The sequence below is a fragment of the Aquarana catesbeiana genome, linkage group LG09 (assembly GCF_042186555.1).
Source record: "Aquarana catesbeiana isolate 2022-GZ linkage group LG09, ASM4218655v1, whole genome shotgun sequence".
Lineage (NCBI taxonomy): Eukaryota > Metazoa > Chordata > Amphibia > Anura > Ranidae > Aquarana > Aquarana catesbeiana.
In genome coordinates, this window is record NC_133332.1 from 237,621,353 (window position 1) to 237,649,006 (window position 27,654).

General features: G+C 45.6%; 1 protein-coding gene across 3 annotated transcripts in view; it reads right to left on the reverse strand.

Moving 5' to 3' along the window:
* The window catches only part of LOC141108404 (phospholipase A and acyltransferase 2-like), a 180,135-nt gene that overhangs the window by 50,221 nt on the left and 102,260 nt on the right, over positions 1 to 27,654 (reverse strand). For all 3 annotated transcript variants that reach the window (XM_073599993.1, XM_073599994.1, XM_073599992.1), the window contains one exon: positions 3,161 to 3,438. In XM_073599993.1, coding sequence (XP_073456094.1) covers positions 3,161 to 3,438 — 278 coding nt within the window. The remainder of the gene's footprint in view (positions 1 to 3,160; positions 3,439 to 27,654) is intronic.

Sequence of the window (27,654 nt, forward strand, 5' to 3'; positions counted from 1 at the left end):
TCGGCCGTAGGATTAAGATGAATCTCACTCAAATGTTGGAGAAGGTCAGTGGTATCTCTAAGATACGTCCTAGTAGTTTTCACACTGGGTTGGAGAAATTTATCTAAATATTCTCCAAGCCTCGCCGTTACCGATCCTATCCCATTCACGATAGGACGTGCTGGGGGTGATTTAACATCCTTATGGATTTTAGGCAACGTATATATTACTGGAATCCTGCAGGCGCTCTGGACCAGATATCTCCTTTCTCTCGTATTTAGGGCGCCTATAGCATACCCCCACTCTACTAGTAAGCTGAGTTGATCCTTATATTTCTCCGTGGGGTCACTAGTAAGTCTCTCATATGTTGAGCAGTCCCCAAGCATATCAGTGAGTTGTTCATGGTAAAAGGTCTTATCCATGATGACAACTCCCCCCCCCTTGTCGGCTGGGCGTATAATAATGTTATTCCTTTTTTCCAAGGATCGAATTCCCTCATTGATATATTTTGGATTCACATTTTCTTTCACAGTTAATTTTTCTATATCATTCAACACCAGATTCTTAAAAACCTCTATGCAATGATTGCTAGAGTTTTGGGGATTAAATACGGACTTATTCCTTAAGCCACTATCCACTTTCCTCAAAGATGATACATCATTATTCCTGGGGGCTAGCGGATGGCTCAAGAAATATTTTTTAATGTTCAAAGTCTGTATAAATTTATGTGTATCAATATACACTTCAAATTTGTTGAGCATTTTTTTGGGTGCACATTTAAGGCCCAAATTTAATATATTCTGTTCTTTCGGGTTTAATTCTACCTTACTTAAATTGTATATGCCAGTTTTTATGTGTCCCTCATTCTTTTTTTTGGATTGTCGACGTTGTCCTGCTCGACATCCCCTTCGTTTCTTCGTCCCTTTGAGATACTCACTGGGTTAATGATTTAGATTAATTCGTTGATAGGGTAGTATTAATGGATTGTAATTCATATGTTTTATTTTTATTTTATTTTTCTCAATTTTTTATATCTAACCACTTTGTCAAGGAAATGATGCAAAATCCCGCAGTTTTTATTTAGTTTTAATTTATATAAGGGAGAATTAGCCCGTTTGAAACCTTGTGTGGAGGAGAAATCCTCATCTTATTATTAGTAATGATAGTATTGGTATTGTTGGATTAAATATTTTGACATTTGTATCAATAATATAGTTAATAGAATTGTACTGTCTCTGCTGCATTATGATGGCAGTGTATGTTGCGAGCGGGGACACAGGGAGCGCGCAGGCACAGTAAGATCATTTCCGCTCATATTGGGAGCGGAGGGTATAAAGGAATGATTGCCGTGCCGTGTAGCCAATCCCATGATTAAGTCTTCATGACGAAACATGTCGGGGCGTGGCTACACGGCAATCAAACGCTTGTGACGTAGGACGCTGTGACAGGGAGCGCCATACGAGGAAGTGTGGAAGTGGGTCCGAGCAACACCAGGGATCGGGTGAGACGGGTATAGGAGAGCGCATTACCTTGGTCCACCACGACCACCATACACTGGTTACTGCTGTTTGGAGTTTTGTGCTGTGCCAGCTTGCTATGCTGTGCTGTTTTGAGTTTGCAGTGAATTACAAAGATGTGAGTTTAATGGTGGAGGAGTATGTGATTTTAATAAATTATCATTACGTTATTGCACTATTGGATCATTTTCTTTTTTTCATGTGGAGAGAGCTCTTTAGCATCACACTCTGTATATGCAAAGGTGAATTATTGGAGTTCATTTTTTTTCCCCTTTCTGTGTGGGATAAGGCTTTAAGGCTCAACACGAGAGTGTGGGCAAAAGGAGCTGGTGAGTTCATTAACATAAGGGGAGTGGATTCACGGTCACAGAGGTGCGGTGGAAGAGTCACTTAAAGTGGAAATCTACATTGTTATACGTCACGGAATATTAACGTTTTTTTTTGGACTTTCTTCTTTTTTTTTCACATTTGTGGATTTTTATTCACTGGTGTTTATACACATATATATTTTCAATTATATATACCTTTGTGTACAGTTATAACATTCACTTATTTGGTTATGCGCACTACATTTGTGATTTTTTTATATATTATTTCTTGATGCACAGGAATAGGAAGGAGTGATTATATAGATTTATCACTGGTGGATTATTTTATCTTATCACTTTTTTATGATTAGGATTTTATTTAGCGCTGCCATTTTGAGTTCACTTGGGGCGAGATTATAGTGAATCAAAATTTTTTTGCATATATAGTTGTTAATATTTAAGCAGCAGCTTAGTCTCAAGCTTTAATTTTACCTTCAGCGCAGCGTTTTTGGGTGTAAGAAGGGGCGGATTTTCTATATACCTGATCTTTGACATTACAGAAAATCAAACCTGACCAAGGAACCGAAAAAGCTGATCCTCCTGCTGCCTTCACCAATTATTCGTTTGTGTTTGAAACACCAGCAGACTGCTTTCTTATGAGGAAACTCTGCAAGACCCCAAAAGATCCACAGAAGGGGTCCCCAGTCTTATCAGCACCAATAGCGGCCCAAGAACAGGGACTGCGCACGGGAGAGGCTTAACCCGGCGGACGCTGCCGACTGCAGAGGTATGGACATACTGCTACTCTTCACCAGTTCCAGAGGTATGAGGGAAAAAAGGAGAATGAAGGTACATTGGGGGAGGAGCTATGCCCTTTAATTTATGCTATTCACTAGTCCTGAAGGAGGAGCTATATCACATGTATGCTGCCATGGAGGCACCAGGAAACTCCCTTCATTTGCAGGGATTTCCTCTCACTTCCTGTCCCACAGCCAAACAGAAGTGATAGGAAATCTCTGCAATGGGACACAGGTCCGTAAGGGGTGAACAGGTGTGAGAGCCAAAGTGGTTAAGGAGCGGGGCAGCTGTGTCCTTAACAACCGATCACTAATTCGGCTGTCAGTGGGGCTCCCCTGGTGACAGTTGAAGTGTAAACAAAACAATTGCTGGCAGGTATCACTAATTGGTATTGGTGAGTACACATAAAAAGTATTGGAACTCATACCCGCTGTAAAAAAAAAAAAAAAATATATCAGTGCATCCCTAGTATTGACCACCTTTTTGCAGTTAAAGAATGCAGGTGTTTTTATTACATCTATAACTGCATTGTTCTGTTTAATATTTGTGTCTCCTTACCTGAGAACAGGCGCTCTTTCCATATCTCATCTCAAAGTGCTCACAATTATCACTAGTGAGGTTATACTTCTTCTTTTTCCCAACTTCGTTCTCCGCTGCCTTCACAATTTCATCTGGTGATCTGGGTGTTCTCCCATTAATGCTCAGATTCATAACTTCATATTTACGCCCTGCAGCAACTTCCTCCAAACGCTGTCTTTTCACTATAGCTCTGTTTCCAATTCCTGTTGAGCCACTGCTTCCAGATCCTGAGCATAAACTCGACTGACCAGCATCAGCTGAGTGAAAAGGGATAAAGGTAAAGGAGTAATCCAACAGGCACAGTTTGTATGATATGTTCTTATATTTGAGTGCATGCAGCACTATGTAAATGTTCTGAGTATGGCTGCTTTAATGAAAAATAAGTACTCATATCACTGACTGTGTCAACACATGACAGAAAAGCGTACAGGGCATCTAATAAAAGGACCATGCATGTCTGTGTCTGTGAAAGCTATTTTTATATTATTTGGGTTATGCTGGCCAAACAGTAAATGATTTTTCTTGTTCGGCCGTACAGACTGAATGAGAGAGAACACTTGACTTCTTACTCCACTCTAAGCAGAGCAGGCCGAAGAAACTCCTCTGCTGGGATATTGTAGTCTATGACAGCTGGTGCCCATGGCTGTCAGAATACCCGAACAGTGACTGCAGCTGATTGGTTGAAGTCACTGTTCAGCCCTGCTCCAACACCAACAGGGTCATATACAGTGCATACCTCCCAACTTTTTGAGATGGGAACAAGGGACACCTATTAGAAAAAGTATGTAGGCAGGCATAGGACACAGAGGGGGGATTCCTCCATCCACCTTGTTTGAGTGGAATGCTTAGATATGTTCAGCCTGCTGGAATTAAAAAAATAGCATGTACTAGGGTTGCACTGATATAGATATCGGTGCTGATACTAAGTATTTGCACGAGTACTTGTACTCATTCAAATGCTCTTATACCTAGAACCAATATTTTGCATTGTGATTTGAGCTCATACAAAGTGAATGTGCTCAAATCCCACTGTAAAGAATTGCATGCAATACGGTATGATTCCTGTCCGAATCATATGTGGTTTCCAACACAGTTCCTGTGTGAGCCTAGGCTTGTCATAGTGACTTCAGCCTGGGTTCACATAGGAGCGCTGCCTGAAACCACATGTAAAAAAAGATCTCTCTAAACCTAAGCCCTCTTCAGGATCTAGCGACTAATGACCAATTGTCCTCCCTCGATACTATTAAAGAGACTTACAATGCCTCCTCCTTGGACCACTTTGCATTTCTGCAAGTTTCAGCATACCAACGTCATAATCCGACGACCCCTTCTCTTATGATACCCCATACAGCCTGGCAGTGACGGGACAGGGTATTTCAGTGCCCAGGGCAAGGATGCCAAAATGCGCAGGAATCGCACCACATTCCACAAGATTCTTTGCAGTGTGATATGAGCCCATTCATTTTGTATGGGCTCAAATCTCACCACAAAGGTTTCAATAAGTGGTATCAGTGAGTACTTGAGCACACGTATCGGTACTCGTAATTGCCAGTACAAAACAGGTATTGGCACAAACCCAGTGTGTGACCAGCTTTATACAATGTGTCAGGGTGTTAACGATATATAGGTGTTATAAAGATAAGAGGGAAAACATTTGTCAATTTTAGTACTCATGCACAAGAACACTATGCTGTAGGTGAGCATACACTATACAATCTGATTGTGCAGACATTGTACAATCTCCTTTAGATTTACCAAAACTTTGTAATATACTGTATGGACAAACCTAAACAATTAATTTAAGTAGTATCCAATCAGGCAGGCCTTTGTACTACATAGTTCGTGGTAGATCCAAAAGATATTGTACAATCAGCTTATATAGTGTATGGATCAGGTTTTTTTTTATTTATCTGTCCATGTCCAATAAAAAAAACTGAGCAGATCCATCCATCTATGGCCAGCTTTATCAGCTCCTGTGTAAAATCCCTGTTGTTTTCTTATGCCTGGGGAGCCGGGGAGCTCACCAAGCATCCATGTACAGGAGTTCTTTAGGGTCCATTCACATGCAATGCAGACATGTGTGTCCTGTGCAGGGCTCTCTTATCAGTACAGTGTGTGCATCCCTGTGCCAACCTCCTATTTACTTCTATTGGGACCCGCACCTGTATGTCATATTAGGATACAGCGGCTGTGTCCATGCAGCCTCATGTCCCAATAGAAATGACCTTTTTCTCGTTTTTCTCTTTCTGTAAAAGTGGGAAGAAAGAAGAGGAAGAACAGAAGAGAGAATATCTAATATTTAATAATAATTGAATTAAAAAGTGCCTATAAGGAAGAAAAAGAGAAGAGAGAAATAGTGAGACAAAAGGTGAAGGTGGAGAGGGAAAGGAAAGAAGGAAAAAGAGAAAGTTAGAGTAACAACATAAAACATATAAAACACTAAACCAAAATCAGATGTTACAAGATGATGGTACATGGATGTGATGGAACATAGATGTGGGCACACATGCACAAATGCAGGCACACATGATTGTTAAGGGTATGCGGTGATATACTTGGTTGGATAGTTGTTATATTTGTAATAACTAACAGAGAAATACTATGAAAACCACCCAGAGACTGTAAATAAGAAATGTTTAAACGGTTGATTTAAGATTGGGAAGATATATGAACGATTGATTGGAAAAACCCTTTTAGAGGGTCCCTGATCTATACTAAATGAGGGGTAAAACGGCAAAAAGCGCGGGAGCAATAGCAAAATCACCTCGGACTAGTTTAGGCCCCAGTCCTGGCCGTATGAATAGATACTTATCACAAGGAAACGGAGAGGGAGAGAGACAACAAGGTACAAAGGGCCGACAGACAGACATTAACGAAAAGAAGGAGAAGAGAGGAAAAAAGGGCCAAAACAAGACAGCAATTGAGAACAGCTTACTCTCAGAATCCAGAATGGAACAAGATCTAGAAGTAGGTGGTGAAAGAGAAGGGGGAGGGGAAGAAGATCAGCATGCAACACAATTACCAACAAAATCTGATATGGGAAAAATGTTTGCGGCCTTGGAAAACTCTCTGAAGGTAGAGATAACAACAATACAAAGATCTGAGTCATATCCTCTCAAGAGTGGAAGAAGTGGAGGTTAAAGCAGATTCTCACTCAAGAATGATAAAAGAACTGAGAGGTGAAATAAATATATTAAAAAAAGAACAACAGGTACAAATCTACAAAATAGAAGACCAGGAAAATAGAGAATGAAGGAAAAACTTGAGAATTCGAGGCCTTCCTGAGCCTACACAAGAAGAAAATTTAATAGAAATAATGAACAAGATTTTTAACCCTATCCTGGGGAAAGAAGAAACCAACATAATAAAAATAGAAAGAGTTCATAGAATAAGAAGACCCCAAGGACTATCAACAGAGAAACCAAGAGATATAATTGTTCGTTTTAAAAATGGGAAGAAAAAAATCAAATCTGGATGAATCTGAAGAGAAAACCACCAATCAAATATGTAGGAAACATGCTACAAATTTTTCAAGATTTATCGCAAGAAACGCTAAGAAGAAGAAAGATGCTAAGACCTTTACTGAAAATCCTCCAAGAACAGGTAATACAATATAACTGGGGTTTCCCTGCATGCCTGATCGCAAGGAGAAATGGTAGAAGTGCCAGACTAAGATTTATAGAAGAGATCCCGGACTTTTGCAATAAACTAGAAATCCTGATACCAGTAGATTTTAGGAATATAGGAACACAATGGCAACTGAGCTCAAGAAACCGACCACATGAAATAGCAACATAGACTGAAATCAAATGGAATTTCAGCCTAAGAAAACAAAACAAAGCTATAGATTTACGATGTCGAGATACCTTATCCTTATTACTTAGAGGCGGGGGGTGGGGGTGGGAGGAGAGGTTGGGACCTACAGTGTTCTCAGGGGGTCACCCTTTCTTAAATACAAGAGAGAGGGGCTCAGCGCGCCATATAGATTTCCACCTTGGTTAAAAGAGAGTAGAGGAGACAAGGGTGCACCCCATAAAATAAAAATAAAACTATTTTCTGCTCTCGAGACCATGAGGTCAAACTATCAACACCAAAGAGGGGGTGGGGGGGAGGAGGGAGTGGGAATAGGGGGGGAGGGGGGAGGGAGGGAAGAGGTTTGTTTATATGAGTAGATATAGTCCCCCAGTGCCCTGGATTAAAATCAAGATACCCATGCGTGTCGACCCGGGGGGTCCCCCTCCCGGCCCTCTGGCTGGACCGGGGGGGTCCTGGGGAAGACACGGGGGGTTTAGAAAGAAATGGAAAATATAAATAGTATAAAAATGTTGTCATACAATGTACAAGGATTAAACTCCCCAGGAAATAGAAGCATAATACTCCAAGAACCGGAAAGAAGTAAGGCTGAAATAATATTTCTCCAAGAGACACATATTACCCAAAACTCAAACATTAAAATATACTCAAGAAATTATTCCAACATGGTTTTATGGAGACTCACCAATAAGAAGGGCTAAAGGAGTGGCTATCGGGGTGGGGAAAAATATTCGTTTTACAATAGAACAAAGAAAAGTGGACCCAGAGGGACACTTCCTCTTTCTTATAGGTTCCATACAGGGTATAAAATATACACTTGCTAATGTATACTGCCCCAATACAAATCCTAAAAAATATGTCCTGGAAATATTAAAAGATCTAATGGAATTTAAACAAGCCAAACTAATCTTGGCAGGAGATTTCAATTTCTCCATGGACCATAGACTGGAAAGTACTTCCAATGCAATAGATAGAGAAATAAGATTACTAAGGAAGCTAAAATATACGAATATAGATCCAGGGCAAATACAGCAACCAAGTACAAAAGACTACACCTTCTATTCAACAGTACATGGAACATATTCCAGGTTGGATTATATCATGATAGAACATCGAAACTTGGAAGAAACAATAGAAACAAAAATAGGAATAACAGCTTCAGACCATTCCCCAGTAATGTTGAAAATCAACCTACAAGGAGAATCCTCTGGGAAAGGAACATGGAGACTAAACGAAGATATAATTGAAGATAGGGAAACAGAAAAAAATATAACAGAAGAAATCCAAAAATATTTCCAGGAGAATGACACCCCAGAATGATCAAAAGCAATCATCTGGGAGGCGCATAAGGCCGTCATTAGGGGTAAATTAATATCTATTGGAGCAGGGAAAAAGAAGGAAAGAAGAGAAAATATGATGAGAACTATAAAGGAAATATATGAACTGGAACAAAGGCATAAATAGCAATCAGAAAAGGAAATATACCAGACCCTAATCCTGAAAAGAGAACAATTAAAGGAATGGATGGAACAAGAAGAGAGGAGGGAACTTAATAGAGTACTACAGAAGAGATTTAAATTGGGTAACAAGCCAGGAAAATATCTTGCAAAAATGATAAGAAAAAAGAAGTCGTTAAATTATATTGAAAAGATCAAAAACGAGAAAGGAGAATTAGTAACTAAAACAACGGATATCACAATAGCCTTTCAAAAATATTTTAGCTCACTATATGCGATAAAAAAACAAGGAACACAATCAGAAGAAGAAGTAAAAAAAAAGAAGATACAAGACTATTTAAAGAAAGCAAAACTACCAAAAGTACAACGCGAGCAATTAAAAGAACTGGAAAAAAAATAACGCAAGAAGAGATCAAATTGGCCTTAAAAGAAACCCCAGTAGGAAAAAGCCCAGGACCAGATGGGTTCACGACTAAATATTATAAAAAATTCCAAGAACAACTGATGCCCAGGATGCATGAATATTTGAATAACATTGGAGAAGGAGGAGTAAGACGAGAATCATTGTTAGCATATATTACAATTATACCCAAAAAGGGGAAAGATGGAACTAATTGTTCGAGTTATAGGCCGATCGCTCTCCTAAACGCTGATACAAAGCTTTATGCAAAGATTCTAGCCACCCGATTGAAAAAATTAATACCATTATGGATAAACCCTGACCAAACTGGATTTGTGCCGGGTAGAGAGGGAAGGGAAAATAGTCTAAAAACAATCTTGATGTTACGTAGGGGGAAACCGGGTGACTCCCCAGCTCTACTCCTGTCAATAGATGCAGAAAAAGCATTTGACAGGGTAGACTGGGGATTCATGTTGGACACGCTGCGGCATCTGGGATTGGGACCAAAAATTATAAAGTGGATCGAAAACTTATACAACGGCCCAACAGCAAGAGTGAAGGTCAACAGGAGACTTTCGCCTGTGATTAAGATGCAAAACGGAACACGGCAGGGATGCCCGCTTTCCCCATTACTATACGTACTGGCAATGGAACCATTCTTGGCGGCACTCTGAAATAACCAAGATGTGATAGGAGTGAGAGTTGGAGAAAAAGAGCACAAAATCGCGGCATATGAGGATAACATCTTGATGTATGTAACCAACCCAAGAGTGACTCTGACAAACATAATCAAGGAAATAAAAGAATATGGGGAACTCTCAAATTTCAAAATAAATCCGGTAAAAACAGAAATATTAAATATCGGATTAGGAAAAAGGGAAGTTCAGTCCCTCCAAAAAGAATTCCCATTTACATGGGTAAAAGAAGAACTAAAATACCTTGGAATCAAATTAACATCAACGGTAGAAGAAATTTACCTGGCAAATTATATTCCATTAATTAACGAGATCAAGGAAGACATAAAAAAAATAAGTACACAACCAACATCTTGGATTGGAAGAATAAATATGTTTAAAATGACGATACTACCAAAAATAATATACAAATTTCAGATGTTGCCAATTGGGATTCCACAGAGCTTTTTCAAGATAATAAAAACAATATTGATAAAATACATCTGGCGTAATAAAAAGCCGAGAATTAAATTTGCACAAATGATGAGGAATAGGGAACACGGAGGACTAGCAACTCCAGATATATATAGATATTACAAAGCAATAGTTTTGTCACAAATGATTGAGCAGACAAATGGAAACGGAGAAAAAAGAAAACACGTTAAGTAAGACTGCACAAAAATATTTGGATACCACGAAAGTTCAGGGAGATGGACGTGGAAACTCACGAAATAACTAAAAATATTTTTAAAATGTGGGACACAGTACATGCAAAAAACAAATGGATACATAATTCACCGCTAATAGCTCTCATGGGAACAAATCTTTTCACACCAGGGAAGGAGATATTCGCTGGATATGAAAATAGAAATCCACAGGGTGGAAGATAAGCAAATGGAATTTCTATCAACTAAGACACTTAGTAAACACATTACCACATCCACTTAGAGAAGAAGAGAAATTAAGTCCACTGGAAAAACTCTGCTGTACCCGAACGCCTCTGAAAAATGGAATATCAAATGGAATATCAAAAGTTTACAAAACTTTGACAGATCTAGAAGGCCAGGGAACACCTGATTTAATTGAACAATGGGAAAAAGAACTGGATTTAAAGATAGATGATAAAAAATCGAAAAGGTGATTGGAATGGGATATAACAATGTTTGGGATATGAATACCATAGAAATGAATTATAAATTTCTAGCAAGGTGGTACCTGACACCAGTGAGAACCCATAGATACCAACAAGAAAAATCACCTTTGTGCTGGAGAAACTGTAATCAAATAGCAACGATGACACATATATGGTGGGAGTGTCCAATAATAAAGGACTACTGGCAAGAAGTGGTAAACAATATAAAGGAGATAACAGATGAGAAAATAGAACAAAATATTTGGACCTGTTTGTTTCACGACCATATGGGACCAAAGAAACAGTATGTGAAAACAATGGTTCCAGGGGCGGATCCAGAGCCTAGTCTTGGGAGGGGCACTGCCAGAAAATTTTGCGGGCAGTTTGTCGGGGCAATGGCTGGTGTTGGCGCTTCAATCATCACAGTACTATGGTTGATATGGTGTCAGGATGATTGAAGCGCATTATTTCTATTATTACATTGTAATATAGAATTAAATAGTTCAACTCACCATAATGCTGAATCAGTGGGAGCCCTGAGTGTGTCACTTGCTACCGTCGCCTGTCACCAGATGCAGCATGTCACTTGCCACTGTCGGCTGCCACCAAATGCGGATATTCACTTGCCATGTCTCTTGCCACATCCCCTGTCACCAGATGAGATTTGTCACTTGCCAATGTCGCCTGCCACAAGATGCGGATTGTCACTTGCCAATGTCACCTGCCACAAGATGTGGATTGTCACTTGCCAATGTCGCCTGCCACAAGATGCGGATTGTCACTTGCCAGTGGCTGTGTCCCAGAGTCAGGGCGGGCAGTGAGAGATAATGTTATCTCTCTGCTGCCTACGCCTGCACACCGATGGCGGTGTTCTGTCAGAAGCTGAGCTGTGGTGATGCAGGGTGAGAGATGATGTCAGAAAGCCGCTACTCATCAGAATATGCAACCAAAGTGATGTTGCATTGCAGCCATCTTGGTACACGCCCACTTGTCAGCAGTAAGCCTAGAGTTAGAAGTCGGCAAGCGGACATCTTTATACACCCACCGGAGTCTTGCTTTTCAGAGTTATTTAACCACTTCATTACCGGACCATAGTCAAATGACGGCCACGGATGGGATCTCCCAACCTGGGTGGCCGTCATATTACGTCCTGGGATTCCCGGCCGTCTAGGGGGCGCGCGCGCGTGCCCGCGGCATTGCTCGGGACCCGGTGCGTGTGCCCGGCGGCCGCGATTGCCGCCGGGTACCCGCGATTGACCGTTAACCGAGCAGGACCGTGGATCTGTGTGTGTAAACACACAGATCCACGTCCTGTGAGTTGAGAGGAGACCGATCTGTGTTCCCAGTACAGAGGAACACTGATCGGTCTCCTCTCCTTGAGCGTCCCCTCCCCCTACAGTTAGAATCACTACCTTAGGAAACATAATTAACCCCTTGTGTCCCCCTAGTGGTTAACCCCTTCCCTGCCTGTCACATTTATACAGTAATCAATGCAATTTTATAGCATTGATCGCTGTATAAATGTGAATGGTCTCAAAAATGTGTCAAAAGTGTCCGATGTGTCCGACATAATGTCGCAGTCACGAAAAAAAAAAATTGCAGATCGCCGCTATTACTAGTAAAAAAAATAAATAAATACATTTTTTTTTAAAATGCCATAAATCTATCCCGTATTTTGTAGACGCTATAACTTTTGCGCAAACCAATCAATATACGCTTATTGCGATTTTTTTTACCAAATATATGTAGAAGAATACGTATCGGCCGAAACTGAGGAAAAAATTTATTTTTTTTTTTAAAAAATTGGGATATTTATTATAGCAAAAAGTAAAAGTATTATAGTAAAAGTAAAAGTATTGTGTTTTTTTTTCAAAATTGTCGCTCTTCTTTTGTTTATAGTGCAAAAAATAAAAACCGCAGAGGTGATCAAATACCACCAAAAGAAAGCTCTATTTGTGGGGAAAAAAGGACATCAATTTTGTTTGGGTACAACGTCGCACGACCGCACAATTGTCGTTTAAACTGCGACAGCACTGAAAACTGAAAATTGGTCTGGGAAGGAAGGGGGTGAAAATGCCCTGCATTGAAGCGGTTAAACAGTAATCTCAGCTTATTTAGTGAAATATCAGTTGAGCTTACTGTTAGAAATAACTGTGAAAAGCAAGACTCTGGTGGGTGTATAAAGATGTCCGCTTGCCGACATATAACTCTAGGCTTACTGTGGATGAGTGCGGGAGTACCAAGATGGCCGCGACGCAACGTCCCTTCAATCACATATTCAGAAGGGGAAAGGCTTCCTGACAACACCTGCCTGCTCGCCTCGCTCAGTCACACGCCAGCCGACCGGCATTATTGTTTACTGCCCGCCCTGCCCGTCCGATCGCTCACCCGCCGACCTGCTCAGTCAGCCGCCGACTCACCGCCGACTCATTATTTACTCGGGGGGAGCAATTGCCCTGTTGCTCCCCCCCCGGATCTGCCCCTGAATGGTTCCAAATCTCCTAAATGCCGCAAAGGGTTTGATCCCCAAAAAATGGTTAAAAAGTAAAAAACCAGATATAAGAGAGTGGTATGAACAAATAGACTATTACTGTAAGATGTATTTGTTGAGTAGTAGAGAGGGTGGACAATACAATAAACATATCAGTACCTGGAAGGCTTGGAAACAATTTAAAACCTTGGACACATATCTAAATAAGATGAAAGAAGGAGAAGGGCCATAAGATAGGAATCTAAGAGACCTGAGTAAAAAGCAAACCAGATAGATGGGGGGGTGGGGGGTGGGAAGGAGAGTAGGGGATGTGAGAAAGAGAGATAGGAAATAGATAGGGCAGTAAGAGTAGATCTAGATCCTGTATACCTCATCCTTTTTTTTAACTAGAATAAATTAATAATTAAATAACTAATAAGGATACTTTGAATAAGCTACTAGGATGTGATTATGAGATGGGACAAAACTGAACTATAAAGTTGAAATAATGTCTCTCGGAAAAGTTTGCTGAAGTGGAACAAAAAAACAAACAACAATTCTGTCTTTCCAGAATCCTCTCTCTGCGTAGTGTTACAGTGAGGAGCAGCCATCTTACCTACCCCTACGCATGCCACTATTCAGCTGCCAGGATCAGGGTCAAGCACCAGGATACCTGTGATTTCAGCTACCGCTATGCTGACCGTTGCAGGACACTGAACGGCAACATCTGAAACTGTCGCCCATCGCTGATTAGGTAACAGACTGCACGCCACACATGCTGGCTAAAGGCCTACACACACGAGCAGCATGGCAGAACGCAGGCCCTCACTAGACACCGCACAGGACAGTGATAACTTGGACATCAAGACCATTACACAACTGCAAGCAAAGCAAGAAGGCGCAGTGCCTAAACGAACAATCACTCATACACAAAAGGCCCGCGAAAATTATGAAACTAACATTGACGCACACCGCGCCACGCTAGAGAGGGCTTGGGATGACACAAAATTTGAAATATGTAATGCCACGGGTGTTAGCAGTCAAGAAGGACAAATTATGCAAGCCATAACTCAGATTAAGTCACGTCATGGACGTTACACAGCGTTGTTACAAACTTACTTCACTTATCTGACTAGACGAACACAAAGGACAGCCTGCAAGAACGTGATGTGCAAAAAGCGATTGATCTGGAGCGAGAAGGCATTGTGCAGACCGCCATCACAAAAGCGCAAAAAGAAAGGAGCTCCTCCTGGAGACAGTGTCACTGCGCTCTAGCACATCCAGACACTCCTCAAGGTCAGGCAAATCAGTGCAGTCAAATATATCCAGTGGAAGCGCAAATGCTATCAAGGCTCGAGTCACCACGGAGGCTGCACATGCTATGACCAAATATGCCCAGAAAGAGGCAGTCATAAGAGCTGAGAGAGCACGCATAGAAGAGGAGGAGTAGACAGCCGCCAGAGCAGCCGCTGCCATTGCACGTAAAAAGGCCGAATTGGATGCAATCTTAGAAGCCCTATGTAAGGAAGAGGATGCAGCAGCCGCCATAGCCCAGGCTGAAGTCTTGGAAGCAGCTGTGCAACTGGATGGGGGGGAGCAAAGGTACGACCTGACGCCGCCAGAGGGTCCAGGCAGTCATACGGCAGATTACGTGAGGAGCCTTCTCCGTTTCAACACTGGTGCACTATCTCAGTGCAGTGAGGGCGACACATATGACACCAAAGACTTGCTAGACCCGAGAGAAAACGCTGTTCCTCCAAGGGTACTAAGTGCCTGGGATATCAGCAAAGAAATCATCCACACACCAATGTGCTCATGGATGCACCACCACAGGCTCGCCATGTGGCTGCGCTAACACAGAGATACAGCTATACAAACTGGCCAGCAATCATCAAACACTTGCATCAAAGAAGAGGCGATCACAAGACCCTTCCAGGGAACCAAGGCAGAACAAGATCAGCACACCAATGTACCAGGCCTGACCGACATGGGGAAGTATGTGTTCAGGCGTGACATGGTGCAGACAGGACTCGCCATTTTCGACGACCGTCCCGAGAATTACAGGATATGGAAGTTCACATTCAAGGAAGCTATTAAGAGTCTGGGCTTCTCCACCAGGGAAGAACTCAGCCTGCTGACCAATGGCTGGGGAAAGAATCCATGGAACATGCTAAGAGGCTCAGGGTAGCCAACGTGAACCACCCCCAAGTAGGTCTGGACTTAGTATGGGAAAGGCTAGAGGAGTGCTATGGTAGCCCCGAGGCAGTGGAAGGTGCACTCTTCAAGAGGGTCGACAATTTTCCCAGAATTACTGCCAAAGCCTATACGAAGTTACGAGAACTCAGGGACTTGCTGCAGGAACTGGAGTCTGCAAGAACAGATCAATCCCTAACAGTCCTCAACGTCCTGGACTCCACTCGCGGAGTAAGACCAATCTTGGAGAAGCTACCCTACAACCTCCAAGAAAAATGGATTTCGCAAGGCTCCAGATACAAAAGGGAGAAGCAGGTCACCTACCCCCCTTTCTCTTTTTTCTTGAGCACAAAGAATGATCCCAGCTTCATTGTGGGTGCACAGACCACACTCAGTACAAGTAGCCTGAAGGATGAAAGACCAACGGCAAGACTTGGCAGTGATAGAACATCCCTCGGTTCACAGGACGAACTTGTTCCCCACAACCAGGGCCGATCCTAAGGTCACCGGCGCCTGGGTGCAGAAATATTTCTGGCGCCCCCACATGGGCGTGGTCATCTTACCAACTCCTCCCCTTTACAAATGTTGCTATGGCAATGACGCAAACACAGAGATGCTCTCCTAAGAACTCTTTGTTACCCTAGGATCCTCCCATGATCTTTTAACAATAAAAAAAAATACAGGAAGAGCGTACACTAATGAGACCTGGAGGGGAGTCTCTCTGATGCACACAAAGAGGGCTTCTGTTAGAGAGTCTGTTAGAAAGAACCCCCAGACATAGTACAGGAGATGGTCAGAGACTGCAGACATAATACAGGAGATGGTCAGAGACTGCAGACATAATACAGGAGATGGTCAGAGACTGCAGACATAATACAGAAGATGGTCAGAGACTGCAGACGTAATACAGGAGATGATCAGAGACTGCAGACATAATACAGGAGATGATCAGAGACTGCAGACCTAATACAGGAGATGGTCAGAGACTGCAGACCTAATACAGGAGATGGTCAGAGACTGCAGACATGGCACAGGAGATGATCAGAGACTGCAGACATAGTACAGGAGATGGTCAGAGACTGCAGACATGATACAGGAGATGGTCAGAGACTGCAGACATAATACAGGAGATGATCAGAGACTGCAGACATAGTACAGGAGATGGTCAGAGACTGCAGACATGATACAGGAGATGATCAGAGACTGCAGACATAGTACAGGAGATGGTCAGAGACTGCAGACATGATACAGGAGATGGTCAGAGACTGCAGACATAATACAGGAGATGATCAGAGACTGCAGACATAGTACAGGAGATGGTCAGAGACTGCAGACATGATACAGGAGATGGTCAGAGACTGCAGACATAGTACAGGAGATGGTCAGAGACTGCAGACATAGTACAGGAGATGGTCAGAGACTGCAGACATAGTACAGGAGATGGTCAGAGACTGCAGACATGGTACAGGAGATGGTCAGAGACTGCAATCATAGAACAGGAGATGGTCAGAGACTGCAGACATAATACAGGAGATGATCAGAGACTGCAATCATAGAACAGGAGATGGTCAGAGACTGCAGACATAGTACAGGAGATGATCAGAGACTGCAATCATAGAACAGGAGATGGTCAGAGACTGCAGACATAATACAGGAGATGATCAGAGACTGCAATCATAGAACAGGAGATGGTCAGAGACTGCAGACATAGTACAGCAGATGATCAGAGACTGCAGATATTGTACAGGAGATGCCCAGAGACTGCAGACATAGTACAGGAGATGGCCAGAGACTGCAGACATACTACAGGAGATGGCCAGAGACTGCAGACATACTACAGGAGATGGCCAGAGACTGCAGACATACTACAGGAGATGGCCAGAGACTGCAGACATACTACAGGAGATGGTCAGAGACTGCAGACATGGTACAGGAGATGGTCAGAGACTGCAATCATAGAACAGGAGATGGGCAGAGACTGCAGACATAATACAGGAGATGATCAGAGACTGCAATCATAGAACAGGAGATGGACAGAGACTGCAGACATAGTACAGGAGATGATCAGAGACTGCAATCATAGAACAGGAGATGGTCAGAGACTGCAGACATAGTACAGGAGATGATCAGAGACTGCAGACATAGTACAGGAGATGGTCAGAGACTGCAGACATAGTACAGGAGACGGTCAGAGACTGCAGACATAGTACAGGAGACGGTCAGAGACTGCAGACATAGTACAGGAGACGGTCAGAGACTGCAGACATAATACAGGAGATGGTCAGAGACTGCAGACATAATACAGGAGATGATTAGAGACTGCAAGCATAGAACAGGAGATGGTCAGAGACTGCAGACATAGTACAGCAGATGATCAGAGACTGCAGATATTGTACAGGAGATGCCCAGAGACTGCAGACATAGTACAGGAGATGGCCAGAGACTGCAGACATACTACAGGAGATGGCCAGAGACTGCAGACATACTACAGGAGATGGCCAGAGACTGCAGACATACTACAGGAGATGGCCAGAGACTGCAGACATACTACAGGAGATGGCCAGAGACTGCAGACATACTACAGGAGATGATCAGAGACTGCAGACATACTACAGGAGATGATCAGAGACTGCAGACATAGTACAGGAGATAGCCAGAGACTGCAGACATTCTACAGGAGATGGCCAGAGACTGCAGACATACTACAGGAGATGATCAGAGACTGCAGACATAGTACAGGAAATGATCAGAGACTGCAGACATAGTACAGGAGATGGTCAGAGACTGCAGACATGGTACAGGAGATGGTCAGAGACTGCAGACATGGTACAGGAGATGGTCAGAGACTGCAATCATAGAACAGGAGATGGTCAGAGACTGCAGACATAATACAGGAGATGATCAGAGACTGCAATCATAGAACAGGAGATGGTCAGAGACTGCAGACATAGTACAGGAGATGATCAGAGACTGCAATCATAGAACAGGAGATGGTCAGAGACTGCAGACATAGTACAGGAGATGATCAGAGACTGCAATCATAGAACAGGAGATGGTCAGAGACTGCAGACATAATACAGGAGATGATGAGAGACTGCAATCATAGAACAGGAGATGGTCAGAGACTGCAGACATAGTACAGGAGATGATCAGAGACTGCAGACATAGTACAGGAGATGGTCAGAGACTGCAGACATAGTACAGGAGACGGTCAGAGACTGCAGACATAGTACAGGAGACGGTCAGAGACTGCAGACTTAATACAGGAGATGGTCAGAGACTGCAATCATAGAACAGGAGATGGTCAGAGACTGCAGACATAGTACAGCAGATGATCAGAGACTGCAGATATTGTACAGGAGATGCCCAGAGACTGCAGACATAGTACAGGAGATAGCCAGAGACTACAGACATAGTACAGGAGATAGCCAGAGACTGCAGACATACTACAGGAGATGATCAGAGACTGCAGACATACTACAGGAGATGATCAGAGACTGCAGACATACTACAGGAGATGATCAGAGACTGCAGACATACTACAGGAGATGATCAGAGACTGCAGACATACTACAGGAGATGATCAGAGACTGCAGACATACTACAGGAGATGGTCAGAGACTGCAGAAATAGTACAGGAGATGGTCAGAGACTGCAGACATAGTACAGGAGATGATCAGAGACTGCAGACATAATACAGGAGATGATCAGAGACTGCAGACATACTACAGGAGATGGTCAGAGACTGCAGAAATAGTACAGGAGATGGTCAGAGACTGCAGACATAGTACAGGAGATGATCAGAGACTGCAGACATAGTACAGGAGATAGCCAGAGACTGCAGACATACTACAGGAGACGGTCAGAGACTACAGACATAGTACAGGAGACGATCAGAGACTGCAGACACAGTACAGGAGATGGTCAGAGACTGCAGACATAATACAGGAGATGGTCAGAGACTGCAGACATAGTACAGGAGATGGTCAGAGACTGCAGACATAGTACAGGAGACGGTCAGAGACTACAGACATAGTACAGGAGACGATCAGAGACTGCAGACACAGTACAGGAGATGGTCAGAGACTGCAGACATAATACAGGAGATGGTCAGAGACTGCAGACATAATACAGGAGATGATCAGAGACTGCAATCATAGAACAGGAGATGGTCAGAGACTGCAGACATAGTACAGGAGACGATCAGAGACTGCAGACATAGTACAGGAGATGGTCAGAGACTGCAGACATAATACAGGAGATGGTCAGAGACTGCAGACATGGTACAGGAGATGATCAGAGACTGCAGATATTGTACAGGAGATGCCCAGAGACTGCAGACATAGTACAGGAGATGGTCAGAGACTGCAGACATAGTACAGGAGATGCCCAGAGACTGTAGTTATGATACAAGAGACGATCAGAGACTGCAATCATAGTACAGGAGATGGTCAGAGAAAGCAATCATACTACAGGAGATGATCAGAGACTGCAGACATAGTACAGGAGATGATCAGAGACTGCAGACATAGTACAGGAGATGATCAGAGACTGCAGACATAGTACAGGAGATGATCAGAGACTGCAGACATAGTACAGGAGATAGCCAGAGACTGCAGACATACTACAGGAGATGATCAGACACTGCAGACATAGTACAGGAGATGCTCAGAGATTGCAGACATAATACAGGAGATGGTCAGAGACTGCAGACATACTACAGGAGATGGTCAGAGACTGCAGACATACTACATATTGGCCGATCGGCCCTCTCACCTGACCCAGCGATACAGCAACGGTTCCTCTGATCAGGAGTCAGCTCACTCTGAATTGCCCATGGTGACTCCGCTGTATTCCTGCAATGACTCCATTCCTTTCAATGCCAGCGATGGCGCTAGGCTGTGTGGCTTTCCCTCTGGTGGCGCAGGGCAGCAGGGTTCTCTCTCTGATGGTGTTCTCTCAGCACTGTCCTCTCCCTCTGGAGTCCTGGGTGTACTTCCCTGAAAACTTTCCCAGGCTCCTGTCTCTCTCTCTCTCTCTTTCCCATTCAGCTGAGCATGCTGTGTGGGCTGCAGTTTCCGTGTTACAGTGGGGCTGCCAGTTCTCGGGACTATATGTCCCACAATCCTCTTCTCTGCTCCTTTTTTCTTTTCCATTAGTACATACCCCCCAGGACAGACCCCCCTCTATTAGTACAGACCCCCCAGGACAGACCCCCTCTCCATTAGTACAGACCCCCCCTCCATTAGTACAGACCCCCCATTAGTACAGACCCCCCCATTAGTACAGACCCCCCTCCATTAGTAGAGACCCCCATATTAGTACAGACCCCACCATTAGTACAGACCCCCCTCCATTAGTACAGACCCCATTAGTACAGACCCCCCTCCATTAGTACAGACCCCACCTCCATTAGTACAGACCCCCCCATTAGTACAGACCCCCCAGGACAGACCCCCCTCCATTAGTAGAGACCCCCATATTAGTACAGACCCCACCATTAGTACAGACCCCCCCTCCATTAGTACAGACCCCCCCTCCATTAGTACAGACCCCATTAGTACAGACCCCCCCCCTCCATTAGTACAGACCCCCCTCCATTAGTACAGACCCCCCTCCATTAGTACAGACCACCCCTCCATTAGTACAGACCCCCCTCCATTAGTACAGACCCCCCTCCATTAGTACAGACCCCCCTCCATTAGTACGGACCCCCCAGGACAGACCCCCCTCCATTAGTACAGACCCCATTAGTACTGACCCCCTCTCCATTAGTACAGACCCCCCAGGACAGACCCCCCCTCCATTAGTACAGACCCCCCAGGACAGACCCCCTCTCCATTAGTACAGACCCCCCCTCCATTAGTACAGACCCTCCCATTAGTACAGACCCCCCCATTAGTACAGACCCCCCTCCATTAGTAGAGACCCCCATATTAGTACAGACCCCACCATTAGTACAGACCCCCCTCCATTAGTACAGACCCCATTAGTACAGACCCCCCTCCATTAGTACAGACCCCCCCAGGACAGACCCTACTCCATTAGTACAGACCCCCCAGGACAGACCCCCCTCCATTAGTACAGACCCCCAGGACAGACCCCCTCTCCATTAGTACAGACCCCCCATTAGTACAGACCCCCCAGGACAGACCCCCCTCCATTAGTAGAGACCCCCATATTAGTACAGACCCCCCCTCCATTAGTACAGACCCCCCCTCCATTAGTACAGACCCCATTAGTACAGACCCCCCCTCCATTAGTACAGATCCCCCTCCATTAGTACAGAACCCCCCTCCATTAGTACAGACCCCCCCTCCATTAGTACAGAAACCCCCTCCATTAGTACAGACCCCCCCTCCATTAGTACAGACCCCATTAGTACAGACCCCCCTCCATTAGTACAGAACCCCCCTCCATTAGTACAGAAACCCCCTCCATTAGTACAGACCCCCCCTCCATTAGTACAGACCCCATTAGTACAGACCCCCTGTCCATTAGTACAGACCCCCCCATTAGTACAGTCCCCTCCCATTATTAGTACAGCCCCCCCATTAGTACAGCCCCTTCCATTAGTACAGCCCCCCCTCCATTAGGGTACATATATACACCCGGGCGGCAGCTGAAGAGGAGAGAACAGTGTGCAGCCAGCCGCGCCGCCCGGGTGAAGAGCAGAGGAGTTTAAAGTAGGCAGGAGTGGGAGACACAGAGCAGAATGTGTTGGGCACGGACCGCTCCTCCGCTCCGCTCCCCTCCCCCCCGTGCGACATCACTGTGCGGCTGGTCTCTCTCCACGCAGAGACCAGCCGCTCTGCCTCCGATATCTCTCTTTCTCTGACAGGAGGAGGGAGGGACTTGAGCAGCGCACACACACAGCGGCGGCGGCGCCTTTCTTTTTTTAACACCGGCGGAGAGCGCCTCCACCGGATGCAATCAAGAGGAGGAGGAGGAGGGAAGGGAGCACTCTGGCGCTTCAGCGCCCCCACCTCTCTGGCGCCTGGGTGCACTGCACCCCGTGCACCCCGTCTAGGACCGGCCCTGCCCACAACCCACACAAACCCTGACCAGTCGGCCGCTGGAGTCCAGAAGTAGAGAGACATAAACAAATAATGTCCCATACATAAAAAAACACATCCGCTTAACAATTGCATCGGGTTCAGGATGAAATCCATAGAGGAACGCAAAAACTTACTACGAGAGTTAGGAGCTTGCTTTAAATGCTGTGCTTCTACAGGACATCTATCCAAGGAATGTAAAGAAGCCATAAAATGCACTGAGTGTAACAGTGATAGGCATGTGACAGCTCTACACCCAGAGACATCACCCAGAGACATTTAAGCCTAAAACAGTTAAGACCCCTAACCCTATAATAAGGCAGGACGGGGAGGAAGAAGAGGTTAAGACACCTCCCCCATCGGTAACATCTAAATGTACTGAGATTTGTGGAGATAGAGGCGAAGGTAGATCTTGTTCGAAGATATGCCTTGTGGCAGTGCACCCAGAGGGACAACCGGAAAGAGCTGTAAGAATGTATGCCATCATCAACGATCAAAGCAATCGATTGTTGGTTAGATCAGATTTCTTTAACCTATTCAACATACAAGATAAGGCCTCCCCTTACACGCTCCAAACGTGCGCTGGATGAATGGAGACAACAGGGAGGAGAGTACACAGCTACATCATATGATCAATGGATGGGAAGGTAAAATGCCACTCCCCACACTTATCGAGTGTAATCACATGGTGGAGGATAGGAGCGAAATCCCGACTTGGCACGCCACCACCCTCATCTTAAAGCAATAGCTGACCGCAGCCCATTACTAGACGAAAGCGCCCAGATATTGCTCCTACTCGGTAGGGACATCATGAGAGCTCATAAAATCCATGAACAACGGGATGGGGAACATGATGACCCATGCACCCAAAGGCTTGATCTAGGATGGGTGATAGTAGGCGAAGTATGCATTGACGGGACACGCAGGCCTGACAATGTAGAAGCCCTATGTACAAACTTGCTGGAAAACAGTGGTGCATCTATCTTTAAGCCATGTCTGAACCACTTTCATGTTAAGGAGATGCTCGGGATCAAAGGGAGACATAGGCATGTCATCGGAGCACAACAAGAGATTCCTGGGTTAGAGAAATACACCGATAACCTAGGGTGCACAGCGTTCCAGACTACAAGGGACGATAAAAAACAAGCACCTTCGATAGAAGATAGAGAACCCCTGAGGTTGATGGACAAGGAGCTCTACAAAGACAAATCGGGTAGCTGGGACTCCCCATTGCCTCCAGAAAGACCAAAAGAATAGGAAACATGGAAGGATTCTTTGAAGTTCCTTGAACAACTTAAGATCCCACGCCCCTACTCGCCAACATCTCTCACCGCTGTACGCAACAAAGAACTTTGTGTATTCTCGGATGCCTCAACCAAGGCAATAGTAGCGGTGTGTATAAAAAAAAATATGAAAGAAACCGCGCTGTCTTAAACAAAAAATAGTAGCTGCCAGCACATCAGATGGTCTGTGGAAAAGTAAACCAAATAAGATAGTATAGGGCAGCGCTAATGCAATGAAAAAAACAGTGAGGATATCCCAATGGAAAATTGGGGTATATATAAGTGCAAATACAATAAAATTATTAAACCACAATATTGTTGAAGTGTAGATCAACAGTGATAGTGTATATAAAATGCATATAGTCCATGTATGACATCAAAATGGTGACTATAAATGAGTGTGAACTGGTTGTCTGTAGATAGTGTATTGTTGAGCCACAATATTATCTACAGACAACCAGTTCACACTCATTTATAGTCACCATTTTGATGTCATACATGGACTATATGCACTTTATATACACTATCACTGTTGATCTACACTTCAACAATATTGTGGTTTAATAATTTTATTGTATTTGCACTTATTCATACCCCAATAGTAGCGGTGGCCTCAGTGGTGTATTTAGGTTTTGTGCTGCCCTAGGCCTGACTAAGTTCGCGCACCCCCTAATTTAACTATGACCCACCCCTTCCTGTCAAGGCCACACCCCTTCCTTTTTAAGATCCACCCTGTCATCTTCATGGGAGGACAGAGGGACACCGCGGGAGGAGGACAGTGAGCGATACAGCATCTTTTCATTTGGGGGGTAAGGGGATATGTGCTGGGTGCTTTGGGAGGCTCTTGCACTGAAGTCGTGTCCCTCCTCTGTGGCTCCTCCTCCTCCTGGCTGTGCACTGAGTGTGTGTGGCTGACAGTGGGGAGAGAGGCGTCGGCTGCTACGGAAAGCCCATTGCCGCTTGTGGGACTCCGGGCGGCAGATGTCATGGGTGCCCACGCTGGCGCATCCCTGTCTGGCCAGTTACCGAAACTCAGTGCCGTAACTTGTGGGCTCTGGGACAGTGGCGTCACTAGGGTTGGCCTAGAGGATATCAGGTTAGGTATTTCCTAATGGCTCAGTTCCTGGGAACAGTAATGTATAATGGCCAACAGGCTCTCTTACCAGACCCGGTGAAACTGCAACAGTGATTCCTCCGGCTGGACGTTCGCTCACTCTGGGTTGCCCAGGCCAACTCTAGTCAGTGGTGTAGCATGTCTCTACCCTGGCAGTGGCTTCATCTTTCTTCCCCTCTGGTGGTGCGGGTACAGCGTGGCTCTCTGGTGGTGCGTGTACAGCATGGCTCTCTGGTGGTGCATGTACAGCGTGGCTTTCTGGTGGTGTGGGCACATCGTGGTTCTGGTGGTGCGGGAACGTGGCTCTCTGGTGGTGCGGGAACAGCGTGGCTCTCTCTGGTGGTGCGTGACTCCCTCTCTGGTGGTGAGGGTACAGCGTGGCTCCCTCTCTGGTGGTACGGGTACATCGTGGCTCTCTGATGGTGCAGGTACAGTGTGGCTCTGGGGCGGGTACAGCGCGGCTCTGGTGGTGCGGGTACAGCGTGGCTCTGGTAGTGCAGGTACAACGTGGCCCTCTGGTGGTGTGGGTACAGCGTGGCTCTGGTAGTGCGGGTACAACGTGGCCCTCAGGTGGTGTGGGTACAGCATGGCTCTAGTGGTGCGGGTACAGCGTGGCTCTAGTGGTGCGGGTACAGCATGGCTCTGGTAGTGCGGGTACAACGTGGCTCTGGTAGTGCGGGTACAACGTGGCTCTGGTGGTGCGGGAACAACGTGGCTCTCTGGTGGTGCGGGAACAGCATGGCTCTCTCTCTGGTGGTGCGTGGCTCCCTCAATGGTGGTGAGGGTACAGCGTGGCTCCCTCTCTGGTGGTACAGGTACATCGTGGCTCCCTCTCTGGTCGTACGGGTACATCGTGGCTCCCTCTCTGGTGGTGCGGGAACAATATGGCTCTCTGGTGGTGCGGGTACAGCGTGGCTCTGGTGGTGCGGGTAGAACGTGGCTCTCTGATGGTGCGGGTACAGTGTGGCTCTGGTGGTGCGGGTACAGCGTGGCTCTGGTAGTGCAGGTACAACGTGGCCCTCTGGTGGTGTGAGTACAGTGTGGCTCTGGTAGTGCGGGTACAACGTGGCCCTCAGGTGGTGTGGGTACAGCATGGCTCTGGTGGTACGGGTACAGCGTGGCTCTTGTGGTGCGGGTACAGCGTGGCTCTGGTAGTGTGGGTACAACGTGGCTCTGGTAGTGCGGGTACAACGTGGCTCTGGTGGTGCGGGTACAGCGTGGCGCTCTGGTGGTGCGGGTACAGTGTGGCTCTGGTGATGCGGGTACAGCGTGGCTCTGGTGGTGCGGGTACAGCGTGGCTCTGGTGGTGCGGGTACAGCGTGGCTCTTGTGGTGCGGGTACAGCGTGGCTCTGGTAGTGCGGGTACAGCATGGCGCTCTGGTGGTGCGGGTACAGCGTGGCGCTCTGGTGGTGCGGGTATAGGGGTACAGTGTGGCTCCCTATCTGGCTTCCCCCAGCACAGTATTCTCTTTTACTCCTCCTGTAACCCTCCCCCAGCAGAGTGCATGCATGCTGGGGGCCGTAGCATGATGTCTGTGGATACACACAGGGGCGCCATTCTTTAGGGATTACTTTTCCTATGATGCCCCCAGAGTCTTCTGATTGGCCCTCTGCTGTGGCCAATCATGGGGAGGTAAACAGCGGGGAGGAAGCTGGGCGGCGGCACGGCGAAACCAATTAGAGCCACTCTCTCTCTTCTCCATTCAGCTGACAGAAAGGGGAGGGGGGGCGAGCGGAGGAGTTCTCTGGTAAATGGAGCAGCAGATCTGTGACAGGGAGAGGAGAGATGCGGGCTGTCTGTGTATCTCCCCCGCTCGCCTCCCCCTCCCCTGACAGCCCACATCTCTCCTCTCCCTGTCACAGATCTGCTGCTCCATTTACCAGAGAACTCCCCCGCTCGCCCCCCCTCCCCTTTCTGTCAGCTGAACGGAGAAGAGAGAGAGCGGCTCTAATTGGTTTCGCCGCGCCACCACCCAGCTTCCTCCCCGCTGTTTCCCTCCCCATGATTGGCCACAGCAGAGGGCCATTCAGAGAGAGAGAGAATCACGGCTTTACGGGGCGGCTTGACGGCTCCTGTGCGGGAGGAGAGCGGGTGCCGTTTTGGTGGGGGGGTGGCTTTTTTGCCGCCCCCCACAAAGTGCCGCCCTAGGCCTGGGCCTTGTTGGCCTAGGCCAAAACACAGCACTGGGTTGCCTACTTAAGAGCTAAAAATGCAAGTGGTAAACACCATACCAGGTTCATCCTAGGTAAAGCTAAACTGACACAACAATCCAACCATACCATACCCAGACTTGAGTTATGTGGCGCAGTATTGGCAGTAGAGTTGGCGGAACTCATTGAAAATGAAATAGACTGTAAATTAGATGCTATCAGGTTCTACACAGACAGTAAAGTGGTGTTTGGTTACATATGCAATACGAAGAGAAGATTCTATACATGTGTGGCAAATCGGGTGGAAAGGATCAGGAAGTCTACCCAATCAAAACAATGGCACTACGTGCCCACAGACCGAAACCCTGCAGATATTGCGACCAGATCAGTGCCTGCAGCACATCTACAGGATACGTCGTGGCTCACAGGACCAACATTCCTAACACAGGTAGATGGTATGCCATTAACCCTAATTAATGATTTTGATCTCGTATATCCCGAAAGAGACCTTGAAGTAAGACACCAAGTGTCTGTCCTACTTGCCAACGTACAGCCCAGAAATGTATTTGGTTCTTATCGTTTTCATTGCTTCTCAAGGTGGATGGCTCTCCTGCGAGCAATAGCGCACCTTAGACACATAGCCATCTCCTTCTGCCAAACGCTTGGTGAGAAAACAACCAACTGCCACAGTTGGCATATCTGCCAAAAACTACACACTGTAGAGGAAGTCA